This window comes from Lepus europaeus, chromosome 9, assembly GCF_033115175.1.
Source record: "Lepus europaeus isolate LE1 chromosome 9, mLepTim1.pri, whole genome shotgun sequence".
Lineage (NCBI taxonomy): Eukaryota > Metazoa > Chordata > Mammalia > Lagomorpha > Leporidae > Lepus > Lepus europaeus.
The window spans coordinates 6,719,442-6,739,840 of NC_084835.1; the positions used below are offsets into that span (position 1 = coordinate 6,719,442).

Consider the following 20,399-nt stretch of genomic DNA (forward strand, 5'->3'; position numbering starts at 1 on the left):
CCTCTCAAATAAATAAAAGAAAAAAACCTTAAAAAATACAACCAGAAAAGTCAGATACTTTTGCCTTCTCCTTTGGAGATCTAGGTACAAACAGCCATCTCAACGGAATGTGAAAATTGATTTGCTTCTTTGAGTTCAGCTCTTTGGGATGTCTGCTCAAACTCCAATAAACTCAGTGCAGGACATCCAGCTGTTCCTCAGGGATGGAGTGAGGTCTACAAATACAGAGGCAACACCTCGCCTTCAGAACCTCCATCTGCAGGTACAGGAACCAAGCAACGTCAGGGATTTCTGGAATGTACTGTGTCACGTATTAACTGCCTTCGAATGCAGACACCATGAAGCCTACAGTACATATGGTTAGATACGAATCCATAATCCCTCACACGCATTTGCACACGAGAAGATACTAAGTGTGCAGCGTACTTCGAAATACTCATGGGAGAAGAGGTCTAAGTGGTGAAACAGCATGAGGATGGTTGGAGAGCCAGCACACAGGAGAAATCAGTATATACCCTTTTTACTACTTCTATATATGTCTTAAATGATCCCCATTCTTTTAAAATATCCACAGACCTTAAGAATGCAAATGTCTCAATTTCAAGTTGATGTTTTGCAAGCACAGAGAGCAGCGTCTGCCTCCCGAATACTGTAAAACTAGTGAGGCAGGGCCGACAGTGCGCTGTGAGCATGAACAGCCAGCAGCTCCCGCCCCTCCACACTGACTCAGCCACCCAACAGCAGGAAAGGGACCGCTGGGAGCCTGTGAGAGCCCTAACACGAGCATCATCCGAGGCCATCAGTACCTCTTCTACGGTGTTAAGAACGCCTGGTAAGAGCCCTGGACACAGCATAGGAGCTTCAATCTTCTTCAAGGAGACTTGGTTCTGTTCAGGGAACAGAGAACTGGAAATGCTGTCACTTGGCCTTCACAACAGAAAAACCAAAGCTGGAGAATCTATAAAAACCACAATTTTTCTTGAATCTCTGAGCTAAAAGTGAAAGGGCAACCAACTCACATGAAGCCCAAGGACAGACAAGTGCCTAAGAGTAGAGTGGGGTCAAGAGCATGGGCAGAGCGAAGACCACTAAACTTCTGACGGACAGGGAAAGGCCAAGAGTAAGCTACCAGGGGTATGACGGGCCTGCAGCTTGGAAAGAAGGAGCCTCCCACAACTGGCAGGCTGTTCCCTACAACGTCAAGGGTACTCACAAAAGTCCCCCCTCCCTCTGTGTCTCAGGGGAAGGCAAGAAATCAGGACCATATCACAGCCTGGGCAAGAACAGCCCCCACACCACGAGAGATGTAGGCTCAGGCAGTCTCTAGCCCTGGAGACACAGAAGCACAAGTTTGCTGGGAACCGCCAACAAACTGTTGTCCCCAGGTACAGGTGAGGTGCACAGGGGGGCCAGCAACCCTGCCAGTCAGGGAGGGGTGGGCTCGCCGAGAGCCTCAGCCCAAAGGCCCAGGGTGAGGCTGAGGCGCACTTGGAACTAAACATGGTCCCAACCATAGAGCAAGATGATTGAAGTGACAAGGGACAGCAGGCTACTGCTGGGAAAGAAATGAACCTGACGGAGACTCTGTCCACACAGCTCACAGAAAAACCTTCCGTTATGAGTGACAGGTTCAGCCACCAACCCAAGCACAGAGGGATGCTCTGGACAGTGGCAAGGACAGCGACAACACCAGACCAGGCCTGGAGAGACTCAACCCCAACAAAGACCTCACACGCACACTGCTTAGCTTGGGACCGGATGCCTGTCTGTGGCTTGAGGCCACGACTTGCACTGAAGGAGCGAGGAGACAACAGCAGGATCACGGAGATCCTGGCATCAGGACCAGGGGGTGTGGAGTTGGAAGGAACTCCCCGCAGGATGCTAAGGCGCCTCGTGGGAAAGGAAACGGCTGCGTGGACAGGCATTGCAGCAGGAGAAGCTCCTCCAGAAACAATCAAATACAAATGCTAGGTATTCAAAACCACAGTGACATGGAGCAGGCTTTGGGGCACAGCAGGGTAAGTGGCCACTTGAGATACATCCCACCCTGGAGCCGAGCCTGCTCCCTGCTAATGTGTCTGTCAGGCAGCACGTGAAGACCCAGACTGGGAGAGTTCCGGACTGCAGACTGCAGCCTGGCCTGCCCCGGGACGTTGCTGCACATTCGGGGAATGAATTAGCAGATTCTCCTTCTCTATCACTCTGTCTTTCAAAAAAATAATTTTTTTAAAGCAGTAACAGAGATAACTTGTCTCAGCTACGGAAAGAACTGAAGAGCCTGCAATGGAACTGAAACACAGGAGACCAGGGGCAGTGAGGGAGGGCCATTTCAGAGCTACGAGATAGAATCAAAAGGTACAACAAATGAAGAAATATGCAGGTGAAGAAACAGTGGAAGTTAGTGGCCAGAATTTCTCAAATATAATAAAAAATATTGGGCCGGCACTGTGGCTCAGCGGGTTAACGCCCTGGCCTGAAGCGCTGGCATCCCATATGGGCGCTGGTTAAAGTCCCGGCTGCTCCACTTCCCATCCAGCTCTCTGCTATGGCCTGGGAAAGCAGTAAAAGATGGCCCAAGTGCTTGGGCCCCTGCACCCATGTGGGAGACCCAGGAGAAGCTCCTGGCCCCTGGCTCTGGATAGGCACAGCTCCAGCCATTGTGGCCATTTGGGGAGTTAACCAGTGGATGGAAGACCTCTCTTTCTCTCTCTACCTCTTTCTGTAACTTTGTCTTTCAAATAAATAAATCTTTTAAAAAAAAATCAGTGCTTTAACAGTCACTCTGTTGTCTTCTGGCTGTAGTAGTGTCTGCCTAGAAGTGTGGTATAGTTCTTGATGTTTCTGTACATAATACACCTTTTTTCTCTGTTCAGCTTGATGATGTTGTCTTGTTTGTAGCAGGTTTTTTATTTTTTATATTTTAATTTCTTGTATTGTAGTTTTTAAAGTTTTGTTTATTTATTTGACAGGTAAAGTTATAGACAGAGAGAGCATTTGGACCATCTTCCACTGCTTTCCCAGGCCACGGTAGAGAGCTGGATCAGAAGAGGAGTAGGGCCGGCACCATGGCTCACTAGGCTAATCCTCCGCCTGCGGCGCCGGCACACCAGGTTCTAGTCCCAGTTGGGGCACCAAATTCAGTCCCGGTTGCTCCTCTTCCAGTCCAGCTCTCTGCTGTGGCCCGGGAAGGCAGTGGAGGATGGCCCAAGTGCTTGGTCCCTGCACCCCATGGGAGACCAGGAGGAAGCACCTGGCTCCTGGTTTTGGATCGACGCAACACGCTGGCCACAATGCACCAGCCATAGCAACCACTTGGGGGGGGTGAACCATCGGAAAAAGGAAGACCTTTCTCTGTCTCTCTCTCTAACTCTGCCTGTAAAAAAAAAAGAGGAGCAGCTAGGACACAAACTGGCACCCACATGGGATGCTAGAGCCACAGGTGGAGGCTTAGCCTACTACACCACAGCACGAGGGCCATCCTCTGCTGCTTTCCCAGGCGCAGTGCAGGGAGCTGGATTGGAAGCAGAGCAGCAGGGAGTTGAACCAGCGCCACATGTGATGCTGATGATGCAAGCCGGGACTTTAACCTGCTGTGCCACAGTGCAATCCAGACTTCTACTCCAAAGAAAGTAAACTTTGAAAAGCAGAAGAGAAACACTTGGAGAGACATGAGAACGGCAATCTGAGAGAAGGCCTTATTAGCAGACCTCCACCGAAACACTGACAAGAAGCTCTTCAAGCAGAAACAAACCCCACCGCCAAGAGAAGCAGAGGAGAGACATCCTTTCTTGTTAACACCCCTGGAAGGCAACTCTGATGGGAACAACCACAACCCAGCGTGCCAACAACTAACGTAAATCTGAATTCAGGACAAAGTTTTTTACACTGCAACTGAAATTACAATGTTGCTGAAGGCAGACTTTAACTAAAGGTGCACACTGCAAATCCCAGGGCAACCAATAAAAATTTTTGGAAAAGAAATAAAATACTAAATGAACTGTAGAAATAAATGTAACAATAGAGACACGGGGGCTGGCACTACAGCACAGCAGGCTGTAACATTCCTTGCAACGCTGGATCCCATCCTGGAGTGCTGGTTCAAGTTCCAACTGCTCCACTTCTAATCCAGCTCCTCACTGCTGTGCCTGGGAAAGCAGTGTATGATAGCCCAAGTACTTAGACCTCTGCCATCCACATGGGAGACCCAGCTGAAGTTCTGGACTCCTGGCTTCAGCCTGGACCAGCCCCAGCCATTGCCGTCATTTGGGGAGTGAACCAGTAGATGAATGACCAACTGATCTCTCTCTCTGCCACTGTGCCTTTCAAAAAAAATTTTTTTTAAATGCTCAACTGATCCAAAAGACAGTAATAGGGGCCAGCGCCGTGGCTCACTTGGTTAATCCTCCGCCTGCGGCATTGGCATCCCATATGGGCGCCGGGTTCTAGTCCCGGTTGCTCCTCTTCCAGTCCAGCTCTCTGCTGTGGCCCGGGAAGGCAGTGGAGGATGGCCCAAGTGCTTGGTCCCTGCACCACATGGGAGACCAGGAGGAAGCACCTGGCTTCAGATTGGCGCAGCTCTGGCCATGGCGGCCATTTGGTGGTGGGGTGAACCAATGGAAGGAAGACCTTTCTCTCTGTCTCTCTCTCTCACTAACTGTCAAAAAAAAAATTAGGTATACTCTAGAAAGAAAAGAAAACAAAACTGCTACTATGTGTAGCATGTAAATCACAGCAGTTGTTCCACTATAAAAACGTCTTTTCAGTAGTTCAAATGTTACAGGAGCCTAGTAATTGTTTATAATTACAGAGTAGAAGTAAACAGAAAGAACAAGAACTGGAAACAAAGTAAAACAAGTAAACCCAACTGTATCAACAAGTAACACAGCCCCCTGCAGACAGACACTCAGAACATAGTAGCAGCCTTCACACTGCAGTCCAAGGCACAGGTGAGCGACAGCCAGAGGCTGGGCAGAGAGAAGTGAGACACATCCTGAACTCCTCGGGTCTGCTGTGCAGTGACCCAGCAGTGTGGACGGAACAATCGGAACTCTTCCCGTCAGATTCTAGGATGGAGCAAATCATCACCGCGTTGGTCCTGTCTGGAGGCAGGATTCTTACCATAGGGGAAAGGAAACGCACACAGCAGAGAGACAGGCAAAGAACCCCGGGGTTGGACTGAAAGTAGAGATACTGGTATGTCCTCAGAACCTCTAACCTGCTCAGTGGGAGCAGTCCACATGTGCTCAGAGTATACGTGCAGGCACGCACACGCATACCTGTATCTATGTGCCCACGTATCATGCATACCACATGGCCCCAAGTTCCACCTGCCAAAGCAGTCCAGACACAAAGACATCCAGCAGCCACGAGCATGGTTGGCAGCTCTATCTTGGCTTCACCATCAAAAAGAACGGGAGCTCCTCAGACAAATGGCCGCCTGCCAGGCTGGGACACAGGAGGCCAGGATGAGCCTGCAGTCCTCTGTTAAGCCAGAGAGAAATGGCAGAAACAACGGGGCATGTCACGAGGGCCAGGCACCACACACACAGCCATGAGACGCTCCCACTGGCCAGTCTTCAAAGTACACACACTGTGGTAACGTGTCATAAATCTGTGAACCCACACCACCAACAAACAGACAGGAAAGACGGCACAAAGGGGGCCATCCTTTCAGGATCAAGCCAAGCAGCACCCAGTAAACGAGCCCTGGAGTCCGAAAACCACACTGCACGGGACGGCAGGAAAGATGATTCAGGTAAAACCACCAAACGATGCTCACTAAACAAGTGAGACTCTTTTTTTTTTTTTTTTAAGATTTATTTTATTTATTTGAAAGGCAGAGCTACAGAGAGAGGCAGAGACAGAGAGAGAGGTCTTCCATCCGCTGGTTCACTCCCCAGATGGCCCCAACAGCTAGAGCTGCGCCGATCCAAAGCCAGGAGCTTCTTCCCAGTCTCCCATGTGAGCACAGGGGCCCAAGGACTTGGGCCATCTTCTGCTTTTCCAGGCCATAGCAGAGAGCTGGATCAGAAATGGAGCAGCTTGGACTTGAACCGGCATCCATATGGGATGCTGGCGCTTCAGGCCAGGGCTTTAAACTACTGCGCCACAGGGCCAGCCCCACGGATGAGATTTTAATGGGGGTACAGACTAGCTACAGAGTACTAAAAGGGTCAATCCACAGACCCCTGCACCCACATGGGAGGCCTGCAAGAAGCTCCTGGCTTCTCCTGGCTCAGCCCCAGCCATTGCAGCTATCTGGGGAGTGAACCAGTAGATGGAAGATCTCTCTCTCTCTCTCCCTCTCTGTTACTCTGCCTCTCAGAAAAATAAGTAAGTCTTAAAAAAAAAAAAAGACAGAAAGAAAGAAAAAAAAGAAAGGGGTACACAGAGGCCAACTGCCTGCACGGGGTGCTCTGAGGACAAAATGGCACTGACACTCACACAGCCCTGTCAGAAGGCACCACTGAGCACAGTCAGGAGGAAGCACCATGAGAGGCAGAGTGAGAAACAGTCTACTGGGACCCACACGGACCACACATGCACACTACACACACATGCACACAGACACACATGCACTGACACACACCACACACACACTCCACACACATGCAGAGACGCACATCACACATGCACTGACACACACAACACACACCACACACACACACTCCACACACATGCACACAGAGACACACATCACACATGCACTGACACACACCACAAACACCACACACACACTGCAGAGACACACATCACACATGCACATCACACACAACACATACCACAAACACCACACACACGCACACAGAGCCGCACATCACACATGAACTGACACACACCACACACGCACACTCCACACACATGCACACAGAGACATCACACATGCACTGACATACACTACACGCACACTCCACACACATGCACACAGAGACGCACATCACACCTGCACTGACACACACCACAAACACACACCACACACACTCGTACCTGCAAAGAGAAACACACATCACACATGCACTGATACATAACACAAACACACCACACACATTCACACCTACACATATGCACACACATAAACACATGCATATCACACAGGCACTGATACATACCACAAACACACACCACACACATTCACACCTAAATATATGCACCCACAGAGAAACACACAAACACATATCACATATGCATTGATACATACGGTACACCACAAACGTTCGTACCTACATACATGCACACACAGAGAAACATTGAGACACATATCACACATGCACTGACATACACAAACCACAAAGACACACAAACGCATACATGCAGACACATACATACACCACACACACATACACACACAGATTATGTTTTTTTTTTAAAGATTTATTTATCTATTTGAAAGAGTTACAGAGAGGCAGAGGCACAGAGAAAGAAAGAGAGAGAGGTCTTTCATTTGCTGGTTCACTCCCCAGATGGCCACAAAGGCCGGAGTTGCACCAATCTGAAGCCAGGAGACAGGGAGCTTCAGCCAGCTCTTTCACACAGGTGCAGGGGCCCAAGCAGTTAGGCCATCTTCTACCACTTTCCCAGGCCACAGCAGAGAGCTGGATCGGAAGTGGAGCAGCTGGGACTTGAACCAGCACCCATATGGGAGGCCGGCACCACAGATGGCGGCTTTACCTGCTATGCCACAACACCAGCCCCAAAATATTTTCTTTTTTCTTTTCTTTTTTTTTGTATTTAGTAAATATAAATTTCCAAAGTACAGTTTAGGGATTACAATGCCCCCCCCCCCATAATTTCCCTCCCACTCGTGCCCTTCCCATCTCCTGCTCCCTCTCCCATTCCATTCACATCAAGATTCATTTTCAATTATCTTTATATACAGAAGATCAATTTAGTATATATTAAGTAAAGATTGCATAAGTTTGCACCCACACAGAAACACAAAGTGTAAAATACTGTTTCAGTACTAGTTATAGCATTACTTCACATTGGACAACACATTTAAAAAGTCCAATGTCATAAGACAAAGAAAGGCTGAGGAGTTGTTCCAGATTGAAAAGATCATATAACTAAGCTGCACTGTGATCCAAAACTGGACCATGTACTAAAAGGGAAAAAAAATCCAGAGAGGTCATTACCGGGTACCCTGACAAAACTGGCAGATGACGAAGTACGTGAAAGTGTTCCAACAACGCTGAACGTACAGGAGTGGCCACCTGCCCTGCGCTGACAGAGGTAAGTGATGAGGCCATCACTGTTGTCACACAGCTTCAAAGCTGCATGTGCGTCTGTGGACACAAACCCACTCAGACAAAGAGATGGGGAAAGCAACTCACAAGGCCAAGGGGCAAAAGGCTAGGACACGAACCTGTGGGAAGGGTGCATTTTGCACTCCTTGGGATAGCTCTGCAGCCTTCTTGTAAGCATGAAATTGTTTCCAAACAAATCTTTTAAAAAGAATGCAGAATGAAGACTTTCTAGATAAATAATTTCTCAGCAGCACATCTATCCCACCAGAAATACTGCGTGAAGATTTGCAGGCACAGGAAGGCGGCACGGGAGAGAAAACAGCACCCATACAGAGAAACGAGTACTGGAAACGGACGGTCGCTACAGGGGTCCACAGTGACTTTCCTTCCAATGTTTGATTTTCTTAAAAAGAGAACTGACAGTTTATAGCAGAAACATTACATAAAATTACCTGAGACTACGTGCACAACATATGTATGAAACATAAATTTTGTGTTCAGACTCGGATCCCATGTCTAAGATACCATATAATGTACATGCAAATATTCCTAAATGTGAAAAAAATTCAAAATACAAAACACTTCTGGTCTGAAGCATTTCAGACAAGCGAAACCTAAATAATTTTATGCAGCCCATAAGAAACAAAGAAAGAAACTAAACAAACAAACAAAAAAAATCATTGTTTATGGATGTAGGTAAAACGGTACTTGGGGGAAAATTCATAGTTTTGAATATTTATATTAGGAAAAGAATCTAAAATTAACTATCTCAAATTCCTCCATAAGTTAGAAAAAGAAGACCAAATTAAATCTAGAATAAATAGGAAGAAGAAAACAATAGAAGACTGGAATTCAATAAAACAAAAAATACTTCATCAGTTGTAAAAAAAATTAAAACTATCATGAGATATCACGTCACCCCCCAGAAGAGCTAAAATTACAAAAGACTGAAAATACCAGTGCTGGCAAAAATGTGGGGCAAGTGGACTCTCACACAATACAAACAGAACCATTCTTTGAAAATCAGTTTTACAGTTTCTTAAGAGTTTGAAGCACGTACTTACCTGGGACCTAGCAACCCCACTCCCAGGCATTTCTCTAAGAAAAATGGAAAGTTACAGCTACAGAAAGACCTTTGAATTCATTCCCAAAGTGAATGTGCTGGACCCTGAACCCCCAGCGTAACAGTGTTGGAGGGGGAGGTCTAAGAAGTCACGAGGCCACAAGGGTGTGCCTTCATGGGTCACTGCCACTTTGGCAGGACGGGGTCAATGACCCAGAGTGGCTCTGCTCCGGGAGCTGACTGAGGCCCTCTGTTGCTCGTCAGCCTACTGCGACACGCGGCACAGCACAAAGGCCACGGCCAGCTCCAACACCGTGACCTTGGACTGCCCAGCCTCCAGCATCGTGAGCCAAATACACCTGACTATAAATCACCCAGTCCATGGACTGATGCAGCAACATAAAGCACACTAAGTCACCCACAACAGCTTTAACTACTACAGCCAAAACGAGGCAGAGTGCGGCTGTCCGTCAGCAGGTGAGTGGGGGGCAGAGGAAAAGGGCAGCTGAGTAAGACATTGCGACACCAACGGAACAACTGTCCACACACCAGCCGCCTTCACAGAGCTAAGACGGTCGGTGGCAGACCACGGAGCCTGGCTCCAGCACTCTAAGAACAGACGGGCTGAGGCAGGCAGGCAGGCTGGCTGGTCCCCCCTTCCATGCTGAGCACAGCTCCTAGACCTCCGCCTCAGGGAAGGACAGGGAGAGGAAGCTCAGGCACCTCACATGCACTCCATCCTGGCTTCCTCTCAAACATGTGATGAAGCAGGCAGCACTGTAACTCCCTGGCTGAGAAGAGAGGCACGGATACCAGCACCTTGCCCACAGTCACCGTCCGTAACGGTAACAGCCGGATGTCACCCAGGCTCTCGAGATCCATGCCCACAACCACGCTGTCTCTACAACAATCCCTCAGAAAGTGGTAAGAGCAGTGCCTCTGAGAGGGGAACATGGGTACTGGGAGACAGGCTGAGGAAGGCTGGCTTATAACAAACCCTCCAGGTACCTCGAGAAGGAACACACTGGCATGTCCCACTACCATCAAATTGTGTTAGAACTGCTTTAGTAAGGTTCTATAATCTCTGAGGACACAAAACTGCCTCAGCCAGAGGATAAGCAAAACTCACTGTTCCAGGATTTTACCTGATTTAGGGTGCAAAGCATCACACTGGGCATTGTACATGTGTACAAACTCTTGGTGTCTTTTAATAAGCTGTTGTTTGCTTCCTTGAGTAGACAATCCATGCTGTTTCAGCTTCTTCTTCAAATCACGATCGGAGAGCAGGTTGTACACAGTTTTAGGCAGTGGCTTCCTTTTGTGAACAGAACTGAAAAGGGGAAAAGGACATCTTTGAGTATCACTGAGCAGTATCGAGTGTTTTCATGAACAGTGATCTGCCTTCTGCCTCAACACCTGGTGACTGGAGGAGAAGCCCTGCAAAGAGGAGGGAAGAAGGAGTGTGTATGCAGACGAAGTGGACACGTCTGACGCGACACACGAGAGGCTGGCAGCCGTCCAGACAGAGGGTCCCAGTGCCTGAGCCTGCAGTGTCCAGGCCTAACAATGCGGAAGGGGACAGCTCACGTGGAAGGCCTGCGGCTCAAGGCTAGAGCTCCAGCTAGCAGCACACTACGCAGTCCTACCTCTTCACCTGATTAGAGCCCGCTGTTCCTTCAAGTTGCCTTGGTTCTCAGGCAAAATCCCTGGACGAACCCATCCACTTCCCACAACAGATCACAAACGCTACTGAAAGTGAAGCTATGGATTTAAAGATAGCTCACCTCACAGAGCCTGTGCAGAAAAAGTTCTACCCCACAGGCAGAAACGGCCCCTCAAATTCAAGGTGATACGAAAGCAAAAGCAGGAAGTCAGTGAAGATAAGACTTTTTAGGACGCTCGTGTCATCCAACCCGTCACCAGCAACGAAAAGGATATCAGCGAGGTGACGAGCAGAGAACGGTGGCATCATCTTCAAAGGACACAACCGAAATCAACAGCAAAAAATACAACAGAGTTTTGTTGACTTCAACTGCAATTATTTACAGTGGTAAATGTTTAAGACAGTTCAAGAAGTATATTAGCAAAATCACCACCTGGCTTTCCATTTTATTTACATACTCAATACACAGATAAGCACCAAACTATAATTTTAAACAAAAAGCTGTTATCAAATTTCTTCCATCTATTCTCTCTCTCAAAAAAAAAAAAAATCTTAATAAATACTGTCCTCACAATGGCCTAGAATACAGGCCATCTAAAAGCTTCAGTGCCTTGAGAAAAGTTCATAAAGAGGAGCTCCAGCAGAACTTTGCCGTTTCCTGTGATTACAGCAGGGTGCCCTTGGTGCACACCCTGGCTCCCCTCTGTGGCAATGAGGCACTCGAGAAATAAATATTCACATTGGTCATTACCAGTGCAATAGCTTCAAAACGAGAACATCAAAGTTGCAGGTGAAAATTAACAGAAACTTGGAAGCAACAGGTCTGTCTCAAAATCAAGACTTTACAAAGGATTTGGACAGCACCAGTTCACAGAGGGCTGGGCTTCCCAAACCTTCCCACGCCTCAGGGCCATCCGGAGAATGTGTTTAAAACACAATGTCCAGGCCCTTCTCCATGGCTATCTACCAACTGTGAATCAGGTCCCAAGCAGAGACCGGAAATCAATATTTTCCACAGGGTTCTCAGGGTTAACCTGAGGCCACCGGTCCAAAGGTCCCACCTAGACAAAGACCACAGCTGATCACCAACCGCCCGCCTCTTAACCAGCAGTGCCATTCCCAGACTAACATAGTTCCTTTAACCTAAGAAAGTCTAAAAGCCAGCAACAACTGCTTAACTGTAAAAAGGCCTGTAAAACCTCAACAGATTCTATTTTTCTGAAAATTGTTCTTCTTATAATGAGAGCCCATTGAACTCTACAAGACTAATAAAATCACAAAATAAAATCACAGTAGGCAGCACTGGCTGAATAGCTTGGCAGGTGTTTACATAGCATATGGAAGGACAATTCATTAGTTCTGTATCTGACTCATTTATTTTTACAAAGGACACAAGATTAAACTTACCACCGTGAAATTCTACAGAAGCGAACTATTTCCTGGCATTTACAATGGAAAGCTCCACAGAGCTGAAACATTTCTATCAAGAATTTGAAGATCTGAAGCCTTACAAATGCTTCCCCAGACAGAAAAACGACCGGTCTTCCTTCCACAGTTTGGTCAAACTGTGAAATGCATGCCAGGGGCCTGAGAATCCGAAGGCATCAAAGGGACAGTGCGCCCTCGGCGTCAACCCTGGAAGGGTTTATACAGAATGAAGGCTGTCACCCAGATCTAGGAGACAGCCTGGCAGGGTGTCGTGGCAAAAGGAACACCTGGCAGGTGCTCCTCATGTGAGGGAACCCCAGAACTAGCACATGACCAATGTTCCCTACCGTGCCTCTGAACACTGTTGCTACAAGATTACAGCTAGACATACAAAAAGGTTTCAGGATCGAGTAAATCTAGGGATGCTGGCATTAAACAAACCCAGTGGTTACTTTTATTTTTTTGTTGTTGCTTTTTTTTTTTTTTTTTTTTTTTTTTTTTGACAGGCAGAGTAGACAGTAGAGAGAGACAGAGAGAAAGGTCTTCCTTTTGCCGTTGGTTCACCCTCCAATGGCCGCCGCGGTAGGCGCGCTGCGGCCGGCGCACCGCGCTGTTCCGATGGCAGGAGCCAGGTGCTTCTCCTGGTCTCCCATGGGGTGCAGGGCCCAAGGGCTTGGGCCATCCTCCACTGCACTCCCTGGCCACAGCAGAGAGCTGGCCTGGAAGATGGGCAACTGGGACAGGATCGGTGCCCGGACCAGGACTAGAACCCAGTGTGCCGGCGCCACAAGGCGGAGGATTAGCCTACTGAGCCGCGGTGCCGGCCCCAGTGGTTACTTTTCAAGCAGGACTTCTCTGAGCCTCCTGTGCACTAACAGGGCGATCGGCAGGCTGTGTGTCCAAGTCACACTCAGGAGCAACCGGCAGGGCTGCACTGTTCTTTTTATTTATTATTTCTTTATTTTAATTATTTATTTGAGAGGTAGAGTTACAGACAGTGAGAGGCAGAGACAGAGAGAAAGCTCTTCCAACCGCTGGTTCACTCCCCAAATGGCCACAATGGCCTGCGCTAGGCCAATCCAAAGCCAGGAGCCAGGGGCTACCTCCAGGTCCCCCACACAGGTTCAGTCCACTGCTTCCCCAGGCCATAGCATAGAGCTGGATCAGAAGAGGAGCAGCCAGGACTGGAACCAGTGCCCATATGGGACACTGCCACTGCAGGCAGAGACTTTAGCCCACTACACCACAGCGCCAGCCCCTGGACTAGTGTTCACTCTTGGAAACTGACAAATCATGGACAAGGCTGTCTTTGAGCTGAACATATCTGCAGAAATATGACAGATGTATCCAGAAAAAGCAATTCTTTATTCTTGAGAAAGAAAATACTCAAGCTTCTATACTCCCAACTCATTCTATAGGAACCAACACCCTCAAAGAGAAAGGCAGGCTGGCAGACTTCCTACGATGTATGGGAAATAATCTGTGGGACCATCCAGCTTAACTTATCTCAAGTCTCTCCTAAGCCATCTAAAAACCTTTATTCTCTTCTACACACTGTCCACTAGGTGGGAGCATTGTGCGTACGCAGCTGCCCAGGGTCCATTCTCAAGTATGTCCCCCCCCCAGGAACTAACACAGTAAGCTGTGCTGTAGGTTACCTTCTGGATCACGTGACACCATGTGTTCTTCAGAGCCTGGACTGCCTTAAAACTTACTCAAAAATCAAGCAGCATCTATCTCTAATCACAAAAAGCAGTAGACGTTCATGCCATCTTTACGAGGTACTACTGCTTCATGGCTTTTGGAAATAAGTCTGCTATGTCCTTCAAGACAGACGAAACTAAGGAGCCGATCACTCTAGTCACGCCCACCTCCCGATCCCCATTGACTTCTTCGGCTTCCATCTTCTTTTCAAATCTTCTTTTCCTGGACGCTTAAACCTCACATTCCGCAGCAAGCCCCACTGATCGATGCTCCTGCCCTGGGGATGGGGAAAGCAGAAAACAGCTCTGCTCCACAACACCTGATTTGACAAAGACGAGCCTGGAAAGAACTGAACTGCGATCTCCGACGTTTACAGTTTTATTAGCAGTTCCCACACCCGGCACAGCTAAGTATTCTGACCGAGTGGGAGCTGAGGAAGGAGCAAGCGGGCAGGACCGGGAGCCGTCACAGCTAAAGGAGAAGGGGCTGGAGGGGCTGGGGCAGACAGCAGAGTGAACGCTGCCTTCTTCTCAAGTTCGTAAAGCCTAAGAAACACTACAGAAAGCCGCCGAGTCGAGCTGCGGTGCCAGCGTCGTCATGCCGCAGGTAACGGCACCCCCTGAGCACCGGCATCCCATGTGGGTGACTGTGTGAGTCCTGGCCACTCCACTTCCAGTCCAGCTCCTGGCTAATGCGCCTGGGAAAAGCAGCAGAGGATGGCCCTCGTGTTTGGGTCCCTGCACCCACGGGGGAGACCCAGATGGAGTTCCAGGCTCCTGGCTTTGGCCTGGCCCAGCCCCAGCTTTTTGTGGTTATTGGAGAGTAAACCAACAGATAGAAGATCTCTTTCTGTTTCTCCATCTCTCTGTAACTTTGTCTTTCAAATAAATAAATAAATCTTAGAAGAAATAAAGAGCCGCGCTCAGCTATCTTACCTTCTGAGGCTTTCCTTCTTCTCTTCACGGGACAAACAGCTGTCCAGGTGCTTGTTAATATGACTCTCTGGAATGTTAACCCCACAAACAGGACAATCCACTGTATTTTTTAAAAAGAGAAAAGGGCTTTATTATTTGCAGAAAGATAAAAAATTACATAAGCCAGTACCTTTCAGCAATTAAGATAAAAAACGGAATCCCAACTTAACATGTACTTAGGAAACAGAAGAGAAAAACAATAACCCATCAAGGCAACAGGACTGGGTAATGCTATAAGCGGGGAGTCACACAATTAGAATCTTGGGCCCAGAGGAAAAGAATGCAAATGAGCCTGCAAGTTAATTTATTGGAGAATGCTCTGGTTGACCTTTTCCACCAAGGTACCACCAAACTCTAAAGCTAGTCCTAGGCTTCCCCAAGCATCGCTGCCATCCACATTTAGCACAGATGCAATCACAAGAAGCTGGGGAAGACAGCCCTGGTCTGCAGGCAGGGCAGGGGCAGGAGCAGCTTCACCAATGCATTTACTGGGCTGGCCCAACTACTGCTCACATTTCCAATGGGCACAAATTGATTCATTTCGATGTTATTGGTAATTCCCCATGTAATGTTAAGATTAGTTCGTCACTCCCAAACAGCTTCGTGGAGTTGCAGGGATCTGGGGTGGTCTCTCAGGCCTCCATGGGTAAGAGGCCAGGAGACGACCACTGAGTACGCAATGTCACGTGCGAAAATAACTTCCTACCTTTAGCAACCTGTTTCAAAGTGGATGTAGAGGGGGTCTCGGGACCGCTGGCCTCCACGGAGCCAGGAGTCACCTTTGCTGGGAAACACGTCTCCTTGGGCTCTGCAGAAGGGCCCGCCTCTGTCTGGGGGCTCAATTTGCTTTCCTTTTCGTTTATCAACAACTCTGATGTGGAACTTGCAACTTCCTTGATCAAGAAATTGTCTATCAGTCTGCGCCCATGCTTTGAAGACTGTCTGGCGGCAGCAGGAGTGAGGGCTCTGATGGTGAGCTTCTTCGCAGAGGAGGACACGGGAGAAATGGGAGGCGACTCCAAGGCAGACTGCAACAGACGACTCCTTAAAGCACAGGAACACATCAGGCTTTCCCATCAGTCAAAAATGCAAACGTAAAACACTCAACAGATCACCAGAACACGAAGTTATGCTCAGGGGAATAACACAAACTGTCTTCCCAATTAACACTTTTTTCTCTCAGATACAGAAGTTAGGCCATAATGACAACCAAACCAAAGCGTTGCTGCTGGAATAAAACAAAAGCAATAAACCTGACTCCAAAGATAGTTCATTGGTGTGTATAAGCAAGTGGGAGACTTCTGGCTCTGGTCATGGAACAGCTGATATGAGGCTTCTTCTCTCTCTCTTTTTCTAAAGATTATTTATTTGAGAGTCAGAGTTACACAGAGAGAGAAGGAGAGGCAGAGAGAGAGAGAGAGAGAGAGTGAGAGAGTGGTCTTCCATCTGCTGGTTCACTCCCCAATTGACCACAACAGCTGGAGCTGCACCAATCTGAAGCCAGGAGCTTCTTCTGGGTCTCCCACATGGGTGCAGGGGCCCAAGGACTTGGGCCATCTTCCATTGCTTCCCCAGGCCATAGCAGAGAGCTGGATCAGAAGAGGAGCAGTTGGGACTTGAACTGGCGCCCACACGGGATTCCTGCACTGCAGGCGGCTGCTTTACCTGCTACGCTACAGCGCCAACCCCAAGGCTTATTCTGTAACCAAAAACAACTCAAGTTTCTTCTAACATAAAACAACTGGGCTATAATCAATACAAGGGAGAACAGACACAGGGAGTGATCTAAAACCCTCATGAGGGTCACCCCAGGAGAATTTTCTGCAAGTTGTGCATCCAACTCAATCCAAACAGGGAACAGTGACCTTGCTGGGTGAAGGTAACAGAGATCGGAGTCCTGGGCAAAGGTGGCCAGCACGGGCAGCCAGGGTGTTGACCTGTGGTAGCCACAGAAAGAGAACGCCATCCGTTCATGATCACTCCCAGCATTCCCAGCAAGCACAGCAGACTGAGAGGAAGCAGGAGCTAGGTTGCCGAGAGTTCAGAGGTCAGTACTGGAGCCTTGTTGGTGTCTGGGCCCAGTCAAGGCTGAGACCCTGATGAAGAAGACGACACTGAGGTGAGAAGCCACAGACTGAGCCTCAGGGAGAAAGACCACACTGCAGAAACTGAGCAAATCCGAAATCAACCTAACCTCACCAGAACGGAGCTGAAGAGCTGCTCATTCGACTGCCATCACAACAAAGTTCAACATCTTCCAAATGAGAACAATTCACAGCTTACGTATTTCACCCACAATACTCAGCATGTATTTTTAAGTTACCAGGCATGCAAAGAAGCAAGGAAAAACACAGGCACTAACCAAGAGAAAAAACAGTCAACAGAAGCAAACCCAGAGGTAATCCAAAAGGAGGCATTAGCAGGCATGACTTGCAAAGAACTGTGATAAGCAAGTTACAGAAAAAAGATGACAAATGGATAAAAAAGATGATGCACTTCAAGAGAGGATTAAAATCCTTCAGAAATCATCAAATGAACATTCTACAGCTGCAAAGCTGGATGGGGGTAACAGGAGACAGCAGAGAACGGTCTTAGTAAACATCAAGACAGGACAACAGGAAATATGCAAACCCCAGTAGAGAGAGAAGAAAGAAGAGAAAAGACAATAAAAGAAAAGTACGATATAGAAGGGTAAATCAAAAATTATTTTGCTGAAAAAAGTGAAACCCACCATACGTTTTTCATAACAGACATTTCTGTGAACTTTTGAAGACTTCCTGTAGAGAAAATAACTGGTATCCCAAAAAAGCAGGAAGAGAATGGGAAATATCAGAAAAATCAAGGGTTATGAACTTAAAAATTATAAAAAATCAAAATCTGCCACTCTGGAATTCAGACTAAACTAACAGAAAAATAATTAGCAAATATCCCAATGTTACATAAGCATCACAATTCTAAATAACTATACAGGACAAATCACAATGGAAATGTAAAGATATTCTGAGGTAAATGATAGCATGAGAGTTTAACAAAGTAGTCCCTAAAGGAAAAATTGGATTAATAAGAAACAAACAATATTCCAAGCTTAGAAACATCAAACTAAAATCAGAGATAGAAGCAAATAATAACAGAGAACAAAGAACAGAAAAGAGACACATCCTGTGGCACAGAACCACAATTTGCAACAACGGCCCCACATCCAAGTGCTGGTTCAAGTCCCAGCTGCTCTGCTTCCAATCTAGCTTCCTGCCAATGCCCCTGGGAAGGCAGAAAATGATGACCCCAAGTCCTTGGGCTGGTGCTACCTACATGGGAGACCAGGATAAGCTCCTGGCTCCTGGCCTCAGCCTGGCCCAGTGCTGGCCGTTGTGACCATCTGGGGACTGAATCAGTGAAATCAATCAATCTCTCCCTCTCTCTCTCTCTCTGTAACTTAGACTTTCAAAATAAATAAATCTTGAAAAGGTACAATGATTGCATTTGGAGAGAAACACACAAAAAAGTATTTTTTTATTTGCAGGTGAAATGATTATGCACACAGAAAATCAAATTCAATCTATAAGAAACTGGAATAAGTGAATTTTTACAAGGTCCTGGTTCGCTGTCAATAAACAAGAATTAATGTGTCTCTATATATTAGCAAGCAGAAAATAACATCTTTAAATACCACTTACATAACACCAAAAATATTAAACATCTAGGAATACATCTTTTAATGTGGAAAACCTATATCTTGAAAACATTTTTAAGAGAAATACAAGAAGGCTTAAATAAACAGATATTCCATGTCCTAGTCATCGCCTAGATGACTCAACCGTGTTAAAATGCCTATTTTCTCCAGAATGACTCACAAAGTAAATGCAATCCCAATCAATTGATAAGCCACCGTTTTAGGAGAGGAAATAATAAATCATTCTGAAACTTCCACAGAAATGCAAAGGCCCTAGAATGCTTGCGTCCTGAAGAAGAGCAACGTCTGAGAGAAGGAACTAACAGTGTTCATGGATTTCAGCAAGCCAGCTACCGTGCTGGAGACAGCATCGGCTCGCAGAGACAAACAGAATATGGAGCACACTACGTCCAGAGATAGATCCTCTGATTTACAGCAAGGAGCACTGCAATCTAGTGGGTCTCTTCTCGTAAACAGTGCAGGAGCAACTGATTATCTGTTGAAAAACAAGTGAATCCTGACCCTTACCTACATCATGGCCTAAAATTAACTTGAATGGGCTCTTAGACCTAAATGCAAAAGCCAAAATGGCATTTATAGAAGGAAACATAGCAAAAAATCTTGATAGGAGAAGATTTATTAGGCAAGATTTGAAAAAAGCACGAATCATTAACAAGAGAGAGGCCAGCAAATATTTGTAGTTCCACCTTTTTCCCCCTGTCTACAGCATGCCTTTTTATTTTAAAGGTGTCTTTGATAAGCAGATGTCCTCAAAACTAAAGCATAATATATGAAAACCCCTAAAAATCAGTAAGACAAAACAGTACATTTTTTTTTTTTGAACAGGCAGAGTGGACAGTGAGAGAGAGAGAGAAGGGTTTTCCTTTACCATTGGTTCACCTTCCAAATGGCCACTGCAGCCAGCGCGCTGCGGCCAGAGCACCGCACTGATCTGAAGCCAGGAGCCAGGTGCTTCTCCTGGTCTCCCATGGGGTGCAGGGCCCAAGCACTTGGGCCATCCTCCACTGCACTCCCGGGCCACAGCAGAGAGCTGGACTGGAAGGGGGCAACCGGGACAGAATCTGGCGCCCTCACCGGGACTAGAACCTGGGGTGCCGGCGCCGCAGGTGGAGGATTAGCCTATTGAGCTGTGGCGCCGGCCAAAAACAGTACAATTTTTAAAAACTGAGCAGAAAACTAGAAGACACTTCAAAGGTACAAGAATCGTCAATAAGCACATGCGAAGGTACATCAGGCGGCAGGAAATGCACACACAACCACGATGACCTATCATCTCTCATCTGAGAGAAGGCTTAAAACTGAAAGGACTGGGGCCAGCACTATGGAGCTGTAGCACAGTGAGTAAAGCCACTGCCTGCAGCACTGGCATCCCATTTGGGCGCTGGTTCGAGACCCGGCTGCTCCACTTCCAAAATAGCTCTCTGCTATGGCCTAGGAAAGCAGCAGGAGATGGCCCAATTCCTTGGGCCCCAGCACCCATATGGGAGACCCGAAAGAAGCTCCTGGCTCCTGGCTTCAGATCAGCACAGCTCCAGCCATTGTGGCCAATTGAGGAGTGAACCAGCAGATGGAAGACCTCTCTCTCTCTTTCTGTCTCTCCTCTCTGTGTAACTCTGACTTTCAAATAAATAAA

At 47.4% G+C, this 20,399-nt stretch overlaps 1 protein-coding gene across 5 annotated transcripts in view; it reads right to left on the reverse strand.

The window, feature by feature from the left end:
• Positions 1 to 20,399, reverse strand: part of RAD18 (RAD18 E3 ubiquitin protein ligase) — a 121,154-nt gene that overhangs the window by 69,410 nt on the left and 31,345 nt on the right. For all 5 annotated transcript variants that reach the window (XR_009866743.1, XR_009866744.1, XM_062200360.1 and 2 more), the window contains 3 exons: positions 15,782 to 16,119; positions 15,037 to 15,136; positions 10,452 to 10,636 (listed from right to left, as the gene is read on the reverse strand). Coding sequence is in view for 3 of the 5 variants with exons in the window: in XM_062200360.1 (XP_062056344.1) it covers positions 10,452 to 10,636; positions 15,037 to 15,136; positions 15,782 to 16,119 (623 nt within the window). In the remaining 2 variants the exon portion in view is untranslated. The remainder of the gene's footprint in view (positions 1 to 10,451; positions 10,637 to 15,036; positions 15,137 to 15,781; positions 16,120 to 20,399) is intronic.